Genomic DNA, 17,421 nt, shown 5'->3' with positions numbered 1-17,421 from the left:
AGAAACTTTTAAGATGTTAAAGTAAATTAAAAGAGACTCTGTCTGAAGAATCTCAGAGCAGAAAAAGGCAGTTAGGCCTTCTAAGTGATCTTAACTTTGCTTAACTTGGAAAAATAGGTAAAACAAGCAAAATGTATTTCAAGGTATTTTGTATAAATGCCTGTATTAGAGAATCAGAAATAGCAAACTTAATTATGCCCTGATTTAGGGACATTCCAGCAGAAAAATTAAAGAAGATAGGTGGTAATAACCAATCAAATATAGTATTTCTTTTACTACTATATTCCTCTTATACAAACACTAAGTTTTTCTTCAAAGAAATTTCTGAACCACCTCTGGTTTGGAGTGGCTCAGTTTTTTAATCTCTATTTTCCCTTATAACCTGTGAGATAAGTATAATATAATATGAATTAAAATATGAATATATGGAATACCTATAATCTTAACATTCAGTGGTCTGAGATCTGAGGATTGTGGTTTGAAATAAGCCAGGAAAGGAAGTCTGTAATATTCTTTTTTTGCCTGAATGTTTACCATTAAAAATTTCATTGTAAAAGTGATATACAGACTGGTTACAGTTACAGGATTCAAATAATGAGTACATTTCCCTTTGAACAGTGTCATTCTCTTCCAGTTTTTCCCTCCTGATTTCCCACCCCCCAAAGTTGTAAAGTTCATTTCCCACATAGTGTCTAGTGAGTTTCACTGCTGAATTGGTTTACTCTTTGTCCCACTGTTTCTGCGCTTCTACTTCCCCTCTCCAAATTAGATAAACTTCTATACAAGACAAAGGCTATAGAAATAAAAAATGGCAGCAGAAGTGAATAAACCAAAGAAAAAAGGAAGCAGAAAAGAAAAAAATGTAGGAACAGTATAATAAAAAACTCTTACGTCTATTTCTTGGAGTCCATTTCAAAAAATATCATTTTATATTATCTATGCACTTAGCTATTAAGCCCTTGTGATCCTTTCCTAAGAATATCCTCCTCTGTTCTAAAGAAATGCAAACCAAACCAACTTTGAGATTCTACCTCACACCAGTCAGTGTAGCCATTATCAAGAAGACTAACAGATGCTGGTGGGGATGTAGACAAGGAAACTCTATTACATTGTTTCTGGGAGTGTAAATTTGTTCAACCACTCTGGAAAGCAGTATGGAAGTTCCTCAAAGGACTTAATAAAGAGCTCCCCTATGATCCAGCAATCCAACTCCTGGGCACCTATCCAACTGACCACAAACCAGGCCATATTAAAACCACCAGGATAACCATGTTTATTAAAGCATTGTTTACCATAGCAAAGATATGGCATCAACCCAGATGCCCTGCAGTAGATGAATGGGTCAAGAAAATGTGGTATACATACATAATGAAATTCTATGCTTCTATCAGAAAGAATGACACTGCCCATTTGTAAGGAAATGAAAAAAATTGGCAAAAATTATACTAAGTGAAGTAAGCCACAGCCAAAGAAATGTAGGCTGCATGGTTTCTCTCATTTGTATAATTAGCGTGTGCCTACAAACTACAAACAAATCCAATGGACAGTAAAAGACAAATAATTACACCTGGACAAGATTAATTGAACAGTTGGTGATATTATTGTACTCCATTTAACATTCCAAATGCCTGAAGTAGAGTTATAGCTTACAGGGTAGAGCCCCCTCCTTGTGTGAAATAAGGTAATGGACAGTACCTCAGCCCAGAGTTCAATCCCTAATACAGACAGGCAGACAGACAGACGGATAGATAAACAGAATGATTATATGGGAACTAATATATGGGAAGATTCAGTAACTTGCTCCAGGTCCTATTACTTGTGTGAAAGTTGGAGGAAAGTGGGTAAGCATAACAGGAACCAAGATATGGGTCACTGGGATTAGTGCATAAAACAGTTTTTTTGTTGCTGCTGTTTTTAATGTAATTTTAATGTACTGTGTGATTTTTTTTTTGTTTCTTTTGTATGTTCTTCCCCCATGGTATAACTCCTGTATTCACTGTATTTGATTCCAGTTCTCTGCATCTTGTATACACATTTTTCTAATTTGGGGAGGAGAAGGGAAATAACAAAATGTGGAAATAGGGATACGAGTTGACCCATTGTAAGTGGGGCAGGGTGGGGGGAAGGGGTGAGGGAGAAGTTGGGGAGGTGAGGAGGGAAGGGAGGATGATAGGGGAAAAACAAAGGAAGGGGTAACAATGCTTGATAGGAAGTGTATTCATTACCTTGCTCATGTAACTGTAACCCCTCTGTACAGTATCTTTACAATAAAATATATATTAAAAAGTTTTTGTATTGAAAATGATTGTCATATTCTAATGAAATGTAAAATGAATATAAAATAGCTTATCATGATTTTTTTTTTGGGTCCGGTCGTGGGGCCTGAACTCTGGGCCTGGGCGCTGTCCCTCAGCTCTTCAGCTCAAGGCTAGCGCTCTACCACTTGAGCCATAGCGCCACTTCTGGCTTTTTCTTTTTGCTTATGTGGTGCTGAGGAATCGAACCCAGGGCCTCAGGCATGCAAGACAAGCGCTCTACCACTCAGCCACCTTCCCAGCCCGCTTATCATGATTTTTATGGGTACATTATATAAAGTTCCTGCAAAAAAACCCAGTCTCTAGTCATAAAAGGTATTTAGTATACATTGACTCTGTTTGTTTTTATCAAATTCAAAACAATAAACAGCTCTGCTCCTAGAAGGAAAAAGTAGTTTCTTTTGCAAAATTCAATGCTTTATAAAGTAATAGCATAGTATCTTGATATTAATAGCATATTATCTTGATATTTTATTTGACTAAGTAGATATTATGAAATATAGATAGGTGTGTTGTGTGTATTACCCCTGTATACAACCTCTGTGCCAAATATGATTTCTCAAGTTTAAAGTTTTTCATTTCTTTTTTGTATATGTGTCTATCCTGGGGCTTGATCTCAGGACGGGGCTCTGACCCTGAGCTTTCTTGCCCAAGGCTAGTGCTTTACCACTTGAGCCACAGCTCAACTTCTGGCTTTTTGGTGGTTAATTGGAGATAAGAGACCCATAGACTTTCCTGTCTGGGCTGGCTTTGAAACACATAATCCCCAGGTCTCAGTCTCCTGGTTAGCTAGGGTTACAGGTGTGAATCACCTCACTTTTATTTTGCTGAATTCTTTAACCTTTTTAATTTCACATGTTTTTCAGACTTGTCTTGGAGGACAGTGCAAGCTTTTGAATTTTTCAAGTGAACCAAATTTTAACTCAAAGAAAAAATGTCAAGGAATTGAGGTATGTAAAAGTTCGTCTCTTAAATAAAGTTATTTCAACCTACACCAGTCACATTTTCTGGGATCATAAAGATCATAATGTAGAAATTTCTTTTGGAAAATTGCAGCCAAACAAGGATGTACATCATTTATGATTACTATTTGACTGTCATAATCCCTCTGAGCAAATAGGTTTTGAACTTTATAAGCATGTAGTATGTATCAGCCTTGATTGAAAATGGTAAGAACAGCTCCCAGGTCCTGAGTTCAAGCCCCAATAACAGCGCATGTGTGAACACACACACACACACACACACACGAGAGAGAGAGAGAGAGAGAGAGAGAGAGAGAGAGAGAGAGAGAGAGAGAGAGAGAGAGAGAGAGAGAGAGAGAGAGAGAGAGAGCGCAGTAGGGTGACAGTATCACAGTATCAGTTTAAGCATGTAAAAGTTTAGAACTGACTTCATTAAGCCTTGCACATATATTGTATGTTTATACATATGTTTAGATGTTGTTTCAAATGAGTAGGTATATACCTACTCATATGTTTATGAATTCTCATATGCTTAATGTGTTTTAATGTATACATTGCTTATCACTGAATCAGAATTTGTCATCCACTCCTATCTATTTTATCTTCAATAGTTTCAATTTATTCCTTTTATGGATCTTCTAAAAAATTCATACACTCATGGCCTTTTAAATAGTGTTAAAAGTTTACTGGAAAGCCCACAGCTGTAATCCTAGCTATTCAGGAGGCTGGAATCTGAGGATCATAGTTTTAAGACAGCTGAGTAGGAAAGTCTGTTAGACACTTATCTCTAAGAAGCTACCAAAAGGCTGGAAACGGAGCTGTGGTTCAAGTAGTAGAATATCAAAGACAGCGCTCAGGTCAAGGTCAAGCCCTAGTATTGGCATACACACACAAACACAAACAAGACCAGTAGCACTAGTACAACAGATACAGCTGTGTACTCACATTCATCTGTTCCCTTAAATTATTAACAATTAAATATAATGGGTTAAATATTTTCATGTACAGTATACTATCTGACAAAGTTTTATGCCATTTTATGTTACCACATCTTTTGCTCATGCATAAAAATTGGCCTTTCTTCGTATTCTGGCTAGACTAGTTTAATCTCTTCTACTAACTTACACTTATTTAATAATTAATGATGCTGCTCTTAACTTACACTTTTATTTGTCCATCTGTTATGAAATTATCCATGGGATTTACAGAAGTTTTTTTTTTTTTTTTTTTTTTTTTTTACAAGCATGCACCTGGCTTTAAATGTGTGGCCAGAGACAATCGTTTTTCACATATAGATAAGATATTTGTGTATGTATGTGCTGGTGCTGGGGCTTGAATTCTTGAGCACTGTCCCTTAGCTTTTTCATTCAAGGTTGGCACTCTACTACTTGAGCCACAGCTCCACTTCCAGCTTTGTGTGATGAATTGAAGAGTCCCATAAACTTTCTGCCTAGTCTGGCTTCAAACAGTGATTCTCAGATCTCAGACCTCTAAGTAGCAGGGATTAAGGAAATGAGCCACTAACACTTGGTTTAGAGATGAGATTTATACCTATTATATCGATTTTAATTTTTTCCACATTAAAGGAGTATATACATTGAAATAGTTTCATAATTTACTTGGTCTAACAAGCATAAGAAAGTCATTCTTTTTTAAGCCATGTACAAAATGTTCTTATTTGGGATTTTATTTGGATTTGGTTTTAGGTTTGCAATAATCTACTTAATTGTCATTGTGATACTGAATATTCCCCTCCAAGCTGCAAAGAAACATCATCACCAGGTGGCAGCATCAATGATGAGTTACTGTCCAATGGTTAGTGTCCAATGCCATGCTATGAGATCTGCCATATTTCATTATATTTCATCTTTGCTGTCTTATGTAGCTATCCCCACCCTCCTGTCCCCCTCAGCTGACATGTAGGGAGGACAATTGAGCACTGATATTTGTGTTTAACTTTTTTCAGTTTACTTGTCAATAACCATGTGTGGCTATTTTGTATACACACTTTAAAGTCACCTGAAATGAGTATTTTTAATTTTAATCATGGTTAACAGAGCATTTATGTTTCTACAGCAGCATTTTGTAGATAGACTTGAATTATAGAAAATATAATAGTTTTATTAATTTTACAATCTGTATTTTCCAAGGGTGCTGTATATTTGATGTGCTCATGTATGACCAAGTTACATGTTTAAAATTAAATGTATTATGAAATGGAAAAAATACACAAATCTTACATTCCCCCAATGTATGAATATTAAATGATACTAACCATTTAAAAATTTTAAGTGAACAGTCATGAATAAATATTGCCTATTTGATTTTATCAAGCTTTTTTCATTTGGTTAGAATTCTATACCTGAATACCTGCATGAGGATTGGACTTGTGAGTCAGATGTGCCAGGATAGCAATCTCATTTTTAACTGTACATATGAATAAGTTAATATGGGATGTGATGCAATACCATTTTTAGAGATAATTTTGTTGTTGTTGTTGTTTGTAGGGCTTGGACTCAGGGCCTGTACTCAGTCCCTGAGCATCTTTTACTCAAGACTAGTGTTGTACCACTTTGAGTCACAGGTCCATTTTAGGTTTTCTGGTGGCTAATTAGAGACAAGAGACTTATGGATTTTATTGCCAGGGCTGGCTTTGAGTCTTAATCCTCAGATTTCATCGTCCTGAGTAGCTAGGATTACAGGTTTGAGCCACCAGCGCTCAGATCAGACAATTTTTTAATTAAACAGAAAACTCAGTGTTTGCTATAGAACTTTACTTAGCTTCTAAACATGTGTAACTAAAACAGTATGTGTGTTTTCCTTTTTCTCTTTTTTGTCAGTCAGGGCTTGAACTGAGGGCTTGTGTACTGTCCCTGGGCTCTTTTGTTCAAGGCTAGCACTCTACCACTTTTAGCAACAGTGCCACTTCCAGTTTTCTGGTGGTTAATTGGAGATAAGACTCACAGACTTGGCTGCCCATGCTGGCTTCAAACCATGATGCACAGATCTCATCCTCCTGAGTAGTGAGGATTACAGGTGTGAGCCACCAATGCCCAGATTAAATCAGCTTTATATACCTATTTTTTTCTTTTAAAAGACATTTAGGAGTTTCAGGGTTTGAATTCAGGCCCTCAACATTGCTATATTGGCACTCTACTATTTGAACTCTAGTATTCTTTGCTATTCTGTGCCTTAAGCATAAAAGTTCAGTGACAGTACCCAGGCCCTGAGTTCAAGTCTCAGGACCTGCACATAAAAAAAGAAAGAAATAGGTGGAAACATTTTGGAGAAAAATTGTGATGGCAGCATCTGAAGACTTATAATCTGAAATTTTACTTATATGATCAAAATTACTTGTATTTTTATGCTTTTGAAATTCATGTCACAGCCTAGTTCTAATATAATGGTACGTGGAGGTGATGAGATGTCACGAATAAGAATAGTGTCCTTATAAACAAAACCCCAGAGACTTTCCTCATACTTTATACTATGTGACATTATTGTGAGAAAATGGACATCAACAAATGAAGAAGTAGCTCCAGATGAAAAATCGAATCTACCAATGCTTTGATCTTGGACTCACAAGTTTCCCAAACTGTGAAACATAATTTCTGCTGTTTATAAGCATATGACATTTTTCTTAGAGTCTAAATAGACTGAAATTATAATTATGAGAGACATTTTATATTTGCTGTTTTTTACAACTATTTAATCAATGTCATCCTCCATTAATTTTCTTCACAACATTAAAAAAACTTAGATTCTTGAATGTTTAACAAAACCTACACTAAAAAGACAAAAAAGTCGTTTTCAAGTGGAATAGAAGGTAGGATACAAATCCATGTACACACAGACATATAAGGATTTTCTACCATATATATATAGATATATGTATATATGTGGATATATATGTGGATATACATATATATATACCATATATACATATACCACATATATATACACATATATATATGTGGTAAAATCATAGTGTTAAGATCATTCAGCTGAGGAACATCAGTGTTATAAATACATTTTTTCTTTTTTTGTCGGCTGTGGGGTTTGAACTCTGGGTTTGGGCGCTTTCCCTGCACTCTTCAGCTCAAGGTGAGCGTTCTACTGCTTGAGCCACAGAACCACTTCCGGTTTTCTAGTGGTTTATTGGAGATAAGAGTCTCACAGATGTTCCTGCCTGGGCTGGCTTTGAACCGCAATCCTCAGATCTCAGCCTCCTGAATAGCTAGTATTACAGGCGTGAGCCACCAGTGCCCGGCTCATAAATTTCATTTGTATAACTATATGTTCACATTATGCAAAATGAATTTTGACTTTTTATTATATATAAATATAAATTCATTATTAATAACTTGTAAGAGATAAAACCATAAATGCTTGGAGGCAAACATAAGGGAAAACCATATGACACTGAATTTGGAAAGCACAGTTAAAAAAGAAAATCACTAGAGTACATCATATTTTAAAGCTATTATGCATCAAAAGCTACTATGAACAGTGAAAAGACAACTCATAGAATGGGAGAAATATTTGTAAATCATGATCTAATCAGGGATTAATATTCATAACATGTTAAAAAGGACTAAAGCACAATAATAAAAATGGGCAAAGGACTTAAATAGTTATTTTTCAAAGAAGTAGAGAATGGTCAATAATCGCAGGAAATACATTCTATGTCACCAATGCTTAGGGAAATGAGTGAAACAACTAAAATGATATAAACAATTACATATTCTGGACGGCTATTATAAAAATCCAAATAAATTAAATGTTGATCACTATATAGAAAAATAGGAACTCTTTTCCATTGCTTGTAGGAATGTGAAGTGATACAGCCTTTGGAAAAACATTATTGTAGTTTAAAAAATTAAGCATAGAATTACCATATTATTCTGTAATTTCACATCCAAGTGTATACCCCCAAAATGTTGAAACTGAGAATTCAAATAGGTATTTGTACTTTTACAAGAAGTAAAATATGGAAAAACTGTTTGGCAGTAGATAAGTAAAATGTGACACATAAATACAATAAAATATTATTTTTTTCTTAAATAGAATGAAATTACAATTCATGCATGCTACAATATGAACACAAAGTAAGGACCTTAACAACAAACATGGCATTAAATCTGCATTAAATCAAATTACACATAGTTTTAACCAAGCACAGTAAAAAGTACTTTTTTAGAAATCAAAAGAAATGTAAAAAATAAATATTTAAAATTCCCCCATATGCATTACACAGCTCAGTAGATGCAGGGGAACTCTCTGTCAGTCTGATGTTATCCTCCACTGTGTTTAAATCATTTAGTTTTGTTGAAAGGCAGTATATCTTTAGAGGAAGTTGAGTGGCATTAGGGAAAAATGAATCACGCATCCTTAGTATGGTACTAAACCCCTACCCCTGAGCATTCACAATATTCCATGGAATGCTAAGGGGTTACTGTTCATAGTTCTGATATATGTGGTGCTTAGAATAGTCAAATACACACACATATATATATATATATGTAATATACATTTGAATAGTCATATACATATATCTGTATGTATTTATGATTCTGATCCAGGAAAATCCTCAATAGAAGTACTTGCATGACAAATTCAGCAATACATTGAAAAGATCATTCACTATGTACAAATTAATGAGGAAAATGGAATAATTTCCCTTAAATCTAGAAAAAAGACAAATGGGATCCATCTCAGTGGTACAACAATGTCCATTATAAACAAGTTAATACATATTCCATTTCACATTAACAGAGTAATACATAATACTATCAACTTCTAGAGACACAAAAGCATTTGATAAAATAAAACATTGATGACAATTCTCAACAACTTAAATATGGAAAGAACAAACATGAACCCAGTAAATGTTATATGTCAAATCTGTAGGTTACACCAAAATGGAGAAAAAAAATGAAAGCTTTTCTTCTAATATCTAGAAGAAGATGAAGATGCTCACTTATTTCTGTTTAACTTATACCTCAAGCCATAGCCAGAGCAATTAGTAAGTCATGGAAATAGAGTAACCAGGTTGAAGAGGAGAAAATCATCTTCATTTGCAGAAAACATGATCATATACATAGAAAATTCTATTTATATGAGAAAAGAATTTCATTGGAACAAATTTGGAACAAAGTACATATCCAAATGCAAAAGAAAGAAGTCAGACTGTTACATCACTCTGTTTACAAAAATTAACTGAAACCATAGATCATACTGCCATAATGAATATACAAAGAACACAAAAACGAGTAGATTTTTGTTGCTTTGGCATAGCATATGTTGTGTGTTATACTTCAGCCCAAACAAAACTAAAAGCCAGTAGATTAGATAGAAATCCATAAAAATCAACAGGTTTTGTAATTGATACAACCAAGAAGGCCAAAGATAAACAGGAGAATGGGAAGCCCTCTCCCCATTCTTTCAGATTTTTATTTGAAAAATTTATATCTGACATGCAATCTATATCCAGAATAAATAACCATTTTAAGTCAACAATAAAAATCATGAATAAGTCAAGCAGAATGCTAAAGGGTTTTAACACAATTCCACAGAAAAATTTATAAATGATCAATAAGCTCATGAGAAGATACTCAATATCTTCAGAAAAATCTAATCAAATCCACAAGGAGATACCTCCGCACCATCACTGTGATGATTATAATAAAAACTATAGACAACCGATGTTGATGAAAATGTGGAGAAATTGGGGTTTGCTTAATGTACTTTTCCCCGAACAGCTCAGCCTCTAATGTCTTCATTTGATTCTGAATCCATTAACGATCTCCATATTAAGCTTCAAGTTGTCTCAGACTGTATGCATATATCTTATCTTACTGCAAAGGACTCTTAGAAGATCACACACGTTTCTGTGGTCTGTAATCTATGACTTTTGTGTTCTTTTAATTCTCTTGATTTTTATCATTGAATTGTTACAAACTCAGTTAAATGATAACTGGCCTACGTCTTATATTATTATTATATGAGACATCAAGGGAATGTCTTAATAGTTGCCAAAAGATCACCTCGTCACTGCTGTATCCTGAAGATTTCTGCCTTTACCTCTATCCTCTGCTTATATAACTTGGTAGGCATGCTATAGGATTACACTTGTTATCCTAGCTATTCATGAGGCTGACACTTAGAGGATCAAGGTTTGAAGACAGCCTATTGCAGAAAAGTGTCCAAGACTATCTCCAATTAACCAGCAAAAAACAAGGATGGAGGTATAGCCCAAAGGGTAAGGCATCTGAGCAAGCATGAGGTCTGGTATTGGCACAAAAAATGAAGGGGGGGGGGGAGAAGGAAGGAGGGAAGAAAGGAAAGAAGGAAGGAAACAAGGGAAGGGAAGGAAGCTCCTTTGCCCAGCTTTGTAAAGATAATAAACAACAATAAAAAGAAACAAAGCTTTCCTCACTCTCTTGTTCAGAGGTAGAAAACACCACAACATAACATGAATAACATAAGTCTACAACATAACATGAATAACATAAGGCCATTTTCATTAACCTTATCATTTTGAAGGTAGCGCTTGACTTTTGTGTGCTTAGTTATTCCAAAGGCTGATTTTAAAGACTGGAGTTAATTCTTACTGGATTAATTGAAAGGATACATTACTTTAAGGTAGAAAGTTTTATTTTTCTGTGATGAATTATTTTGCCCTCTTCTAGGGAACATATAGCACATGTAAAACTACAAATGATCTTAATTTTATGATACTCTAATTATATCTATAGCTAGGTGGAAGGTATACACAGAACTTACATATAGATTTCTGTCAAAGATATACATTATTATAGTGCAAATGAGTTTATTCTCAATGAGATAAATAATTGAATTGAGCTGACATAAATAATAGACTTTGTGGCTTAGGCTCTGTGGATTGGAATACCCTTCTAATGTCAAATATATCCATTTTAATGTATTATTTGAATTCAATATTTTTATAAATCAAATTCTGATCTGATCATAGTTTTTGAAACATTAATAGGTAATCTTATATTTTCAGAGAGGAGAATGTCCTTGTCTCCAACCTGGTGGCGCCCAGCTTTTAAAAACAATGAATTTTTTGTTGGTTTCTATGTTTTTCTACCTTTTCTCATTTTAATTGCCATTCTTCTTGTCCGATTTAATAAAATGAAGGGATTTGGGCAAAGAGTGAGAGCAAGTAGAAGTATAAAGTAAGTAAATGTACTATTTTATGTTTCATATTAAAACTGTTCAATTGGAAGAATTTGAATGAACTTTGGAATAATAATAAGTATGAATCCTTGGATGGATTGAGTGGGATGAATTGTTAGGAGTAGCTAATAAGTCTCAGGATATCCCAGAGCTTATTTCAGCTTTCTGCTAATGAAGTATGGTTCATGTCCCTTCAAGCCAAAAACTATTAAATCTACCCAATAAATCCACAGTATCTTTTAGTTTGCAAACATGTTGACTGTGTTTGAGTTTCTGTTAACTTCCCAAGCAACACTATTTTTCACATTATTGGTCATTTGTGACAAGGAGATCAACAGAGGTAGTCATAAAAGAGAAGTTTGAGACTAGAATAGGTAGAAAGTAAGAAAAAAATAGCACAGAATGGTGAAAAAACACAGTTATACCTGTCCACATTTGCACATAATTATTATTGCTCGTGTGTTGCTAAATTATAATTCAGGCATTGTGCAGCTTTTCTCTTGACCATAATGCCAATGAAAGGCACAATTGGCTCAGTGAAGACTTAGTGAACTTAAAATGCTGAAGTGAGGATCATTGTATTCTGTTGAAAAGGAAAATCACTTATTTTTTCACTTGTGCTGATGAAGATAAAAGTAATGATATAAATTTTCTGTAAACACTTCCATTTCTTAAATAAGTTAGTATCTTTGAAAGGGTAATAGCAACTGGTTAAATTCAGAATAGTGTTTTAGATGTTTTGCATTTTATATAATCAAATTCTTATAAACCCACTTAGTTAAATGATAACTGCCCTACATCTTGTATTATTATTACATAAGATACCAGAGGAATATCTGAATAGTTGTCAAAAGCCTGACTTTTGGGAGAAATGTCACAGCAATGAATCACTGGTTAAAAATGATAAAATCTGGTCATAACAGCCTCAGTGTTTCAACTCCATAGAATTTCAGAGATATAAGGAGAAGAAATGGAGTAAAGATGAAACACAAATCATGTTAATGGCCTGGTCAGGAGATAGTCCATCTCTCCATCATTTAAAAGCTTTGTGATTGACCTAAACTCTTCCTGTCTGTGTCCACTCCTCTAGGGCTACTCTGCTTACACTTTTCCCCATACTTCTCTGTCAAACAACCATGGAGGTAGAAAGGACTTCCAAACTATTCAGTGTTCTGCTTGGATTTAAAACCCTCAGTTAGATGTCCAAACTTGATACCATTGTGGCCAGTGAGTTGTAGCTGTTAATAGGCCCCATGATCTTCCTCTTTAACAGAAGCTGGGTGTTTAAGTGTGTCTCAGATATACAAAAGGACAAATAAACTATACAATGTCACTAAATATAGTTGGAAGACATTATTAAGAGCCTTATCAATGAAAAGAAAATTATCTTTTAAGTAATTTTTTGTTTACATAATTATTTAAATATTATAATTTGAGAGATGGCAATTTAAGAATTGGAAGATATGAGCTGAAATATCTTTTAAAATATGGTGAAATAGTATAAAATACATTAATGCCTCACCCTGTTATTAATGCAGACAAAATGGAGGAAAACAATAGATTTTTAGTTGGAATTTTTTTTTTCAGTTTGAAAATTTTAAAGAAGGTATTTTTAAGCAGTGGGGTTCTCATTCCTATAACCTTAGCTACTCAAGAGGCTGTGATCTAGGGATCCAGGGTCAAACCCAGCCTGCGCAGAAAAGTCCTTGAGACTTTTATCTCCAAATAACTAGCAAAAAGCTAGAAATAGAGGTCTGGTTCAAGTGTCAGAGCACTAGCCTTCAGTGAAAAATTTATAAGAGTGCAAGGCTTTGCGTTCAAGCCCAAGTACTGGCAAACCAGAAATGGTTTACCTCTTTGAAAGTTAGTTTGATATTTGAAAAATATGGAACATTTCTTAGAATGGTGATGTTTGAGTGAGATATGAGACACTAACTGGAGTTGGTACATAGTGACAGATTTTTCAATATAGATCTAGCTCTTAATAGTTTTCTCAGTTTTGCTCAGTTACAGTGTTTTATTACTCTAAAACTAATGCTATCTTTTTTATTTAGGTTACCGTCAGAAGACAACAGTGAGGAAATTACCCAGTCACAAAGTGAAAGGTGACTGAAACCAATCACTTTATTAACAAAATGGTATCACTCATGAAGTAGTTTATCTTTAAAATAACACCTTAGCATAAAAAACTATTATTTTTATATTTCCTCATCCCGAATCCTATTTGTTAGTTTTATATGATTAAAATTGCTGGGTATAGTATCTCATGCCTATATTTGGGAAGCAGAGTTGGGGATGGTTATAATTCAAGGCCAGCCTGGGCAAAAGTTTTGAAAGATTTTATCTTAAAAAAAAAAAAAAGCTGAGCTGGGTGCCAGTGGCTCACACCTGTAATCATAGCTACTCAGGACTCAGGAGGCTGAGATCTGAGGATCACGGTTCAAAGCCAGCCTGGGCACGAAAGTTCGTGAGACTCTTATCTCCAATAGACCACTAGAAAACCAGAAGTGGCGCTGTGGCTCAAGCGGTAGAGCACTCGCCTTGAGCTGAAGAGCTGAGGGATAGCACCCAAGCCCAGAGTTCAAGCCCCACGGCTGACAAAAAAAGCTGGATGTGGTGGCAAGTCATTATCTGTCATATCGGCTATATGGGAGGCATAAACAGGAAGGCTATATTGTAGGCCAGCCCCTTCAAAGAGCAGACGAATTTATGAAACAATAAGCAAAAAAGGGTTGAGCATGGTTCAACTAGTAAGCACGTGTCTAGCAATTGTAAGGCCCTGAGTTCAAGCCCCAGTGTTGCTAAGAAGAAATAATCTATGGTAGAGCATTTAATGTTAATCATGCTTTATATTATTTTAGAAATAATACTAGGCAAAGATTTAGTAAATAATATTCTTATAATATGAAATTCTTTTAAGGAAATTTTCAATATTTTCTTAAAGTACCTCTGAACATAGTATACTTTATGCTTTCTCATTTAAGTCTCTAATTGGTAAACTTAACCAGAGATTGTCTTTCCACATTTACATGCATTTCTTTCTTCATAAGAACCCATGATTATTATTATCGTTACTTTAAAAATAAAGAAACAAATGTGAGGAATTTAAATAATTTCTCATGTGTACAGAATATTGGAGTTTAAGGCATCAGACTTGAGTTTACCTCTTAAGAACAATCTTGATTCGTACAGCCTGATCTGTGATTGGGTATTAGCAATGGGATTTACATTGCCTGGAAACCAAGACAAATGCTTAAGTGCACCCACTTTACCATAAGACTAAAAAAGATGCGATCTATGGTCTTTTTGTTGTTGTTGTTGTTGTTTTGGTCATGGGCTTGAACTCTGGGCCTGAACGCTGTCCCTCAGCTCTTCAGCTCAAAGTGAGCACTCTACTGCTTGAGCCACTACTCCACTTCTGGTTTTCTGAGTGGTTTATTGGAGTCTCACAGATTTTCCTGCCCAGGCTGGCTCTGAACCGTAATCCTCAAATCTCAGCCTCCTGAGTAGCTAGGATTACAGGTGTGAGCCACTGGCATCCAGCTTATCTATGGTCTTTTATACATTAGGTCTATCATTAGAACTAAGTAAGAATAATTAAAATTTCAACAAAGCATTAGATGAAAAATTCTTCCAGTTGCTTATATTCATATATGATTGGAAGTCAATGGATTGCTGTGTCTTTGTGTGTCACCAACCACTGGAGATTTGAGAGACACAGGACTAAAGGGCTTTCAGTCTCACTGTTAAAGCCCCATTGTCCACATCTTGGCAATAGGTTTAAAGTAGACACTCATTCTTTCACAGAGATGAGGATAGATTATTCCAACTCCACCTCTATAGCATCTATATTAATTTATACAGACAAACTATTGGCTAAATTATCTACACATGTATGAGAGGAGTGGCTCTGCAAATACATGAAAGGTCCAATCCAGAAATTAGCCAGAGGGCTTGGATGACATAAAGATGTTCTGTTTATCTGGATCAGAGTTAGATAAAGGTATTGTATGTAGCTGGGCTTCAGTGGCTCACATCTATAATCCTAGCTACTCAGGAGGCTGAGATCTGAGGATTGCAGTTCAAAGTCAGCCTGGGCAGGAATGTCCATGAGACTCTTTTCTCCAATTAACCACCATCAGAAAACTGGAAATGGTGCTATAGCTCAAGTGGTAGAGCACTAGTCTTGAGCAGAAGAGCTGAGGGACAGCACCCAGGCCCAGAGTTCAAGCCCTACCCATGACTGACAAAAAAAAGTATAGTATCTATGATTAGGTCAGAGAAGCAAGCATCATTGAAAGTCTTGAAGGGATTGGAAGTCTTGGAGGCTGCAGAGTCCATGTCTCTTTTACTGAGTAAAGGCAAAGAGTCATTGGAGGACTTAAATTCCAAGAACACCAATTGCTGCTGTTTTGTCCCAATATGGGAGGGATAGAAGGATAAATCATTGTAAAAACCAAATTCATTGAGTGCTTAAGAAAAAAGAGTTGGGGCTGGGAAGGTGGCTCAGTGGTAGACTGCTTGCCTTGCCTGCATGAGGCCCTGGGTTCAATTCCTCAGCAGAAAAAGACAGAAGTGGCACTGTGGCTCAAGTGGTAGAGTGCTAGCCTTGAGCTAGAGAGCTGAAGGACTGTGCTCAGGTCCAGAGTTCAGGCCCCATGACCAACAAAAAATAAAAAGAAAAAACAGAAAAGAAAAAAACAGAAAAAAAGTGTTAACATGTTTAGTGACATAATGCAGAAAGACAATAGGACATTAGAATAATTTCAAAAGAAAGACCTTTACATTATAGATCTGTTTCCAATGTCCCTTTTGATAATGTCCTAATGAAGAATGGAGAAAAACGTCTGGTATGTCATGATCAGGGGTTGATTGTCTCCTGTATTAATAGGGACATAGTTAAAATATTTCTTAAATAGTTGTGGAGGTGGGAAGAAGGAAGGGATGGAAGGGGAAAAAGGAGGAGGCAACAATGTCCAATAGGAAATGTACTCATTACCTTGCACTTGTAATTGTAACCCCTCTGTACAGGGGTTTACAATAAAAAATGTACAAAAATATTTCTTAGATGATAAAAGTAGTGTTTGATATAAGTTTGTGTTTTACAAATTTCCCTGGCATAAGCAAGAGAGAATGGAAATAGGTAGAACTGGAGAATAGTGAAGCAGGTAAGAACTTATTCCATACAGGATTGATTAAGAGGAGAAAGGACAAAGTTTGAGAGGCAAAGCAGAGGTAGAATCATTCAGAGTGCTGATGGATAGGGGTTTAGAATAAAACAAGTACAAAGACCTCAAAAGTTTTGCAGAATCAACAGTGAAATCTTTTAGCAATGGCATACTGTAAAATTAGGTAAGACCACTTTAACACGTGCTGATGTATTGATGGGTTTTGAACAAGTGCAAGCAGGACAATGGCCAGAGGAACTGGAGGGGGTTAGTAAGCGCTCTTCTCTTTTTCTTTGCTTGTTGGTATTGTTGGTTTTGTGTTCTTCTTTGACTGTGGTTTTCCTTTACTCATGTAAAGCTTTGAAACTGCAAGTGAAACATATACATCTCATTTTTAAAAAACATTTTCTTTTACTGTGGCTATCACAAACTATTCATTAAAAATAATCTTTGCTTTATAAATGCTCTGAATTCTAAGCACAGATGGACACAGTATTGTATTAATTAATTGCTTTAGCTGTAGTTGCAAAGAAGTACTGGATGGCTTTCAATAATAGTAAGAATGTAGCTTTTCTACTTTTCTGTATTTCTTTTGCAACAGTAATTGTGCAGTAACATCAAAGGCCATAACGGAGAAAAGATACCACCAAGAAACTCACGTTTAAGCAGCTTGATACAAGATTAAAAAAAAAAACCCAACAACCAACAACCTGTCTTTGTTTTTGTATATTTCACACCTTTCAATTTCACAAACTAAAATAAATCCTATGACTG

General features: G+C 35.3%; 1 protein-coding gene across 2 annotated transcripts in view; it reads left to right on the top strand.

Moving 5' to 3' along the window:
* Positions 1–17,421, top strand: part of LOC138823001 (A disintegrin and metallopeptidase domain 3-like) — a 76,143-nt gene extending 58,722 nt beyond the window's left edge. The window contains exons 17-21 of one of the 2 annotated variants that reach the window (XM_070015944.1): positions 3,182–3,265; positions 4,984–5,092; positions 11,307–11,478; positions 13,534–13,584; positions 17,249–17,421. In XM_070015944.1, the coding sequence (XP_069872045.1) occupies positions 3,182–3,265; positions 4,984–5,092; positions 11,307–11,478; positions 13,534–13,584; positions 17,249–17,312 (480 nt within the window). In that variant the 3' untranslated portion in view covers positions 17,313–17,421. The remainder of the gene's footprint in view (positions 1–3,181; positions 3,266–4,983; positions 5,093–11,306; positions 11,479–13,533; positions 13,585–17,248) is intronic. The other variant, XM_070015945.1, reaches the window with a different exon arrangement.

This window comes from Dipodomys merriami, unplaced genomic scaffold (genome assembly GCF_024711535.1).
Source record: "Dipodomys merriami isolate MVZ:Mamm:240054 unplaced genomic scaffold, mDipMer1.0.p SCAF_12, whole genome shotgun sequence".
Classification (NCBI taxonomy): Eukaryota; Metazoa; Chordata; class Mammalia; order Rodentia; family Heteromyidae; genus Dipodomys; species Dipodomys merriami.
Note: the sequence above shows the minus strand (reverse complement) of the source record. Positions and strands in the feature narration are given on the sequence as shown.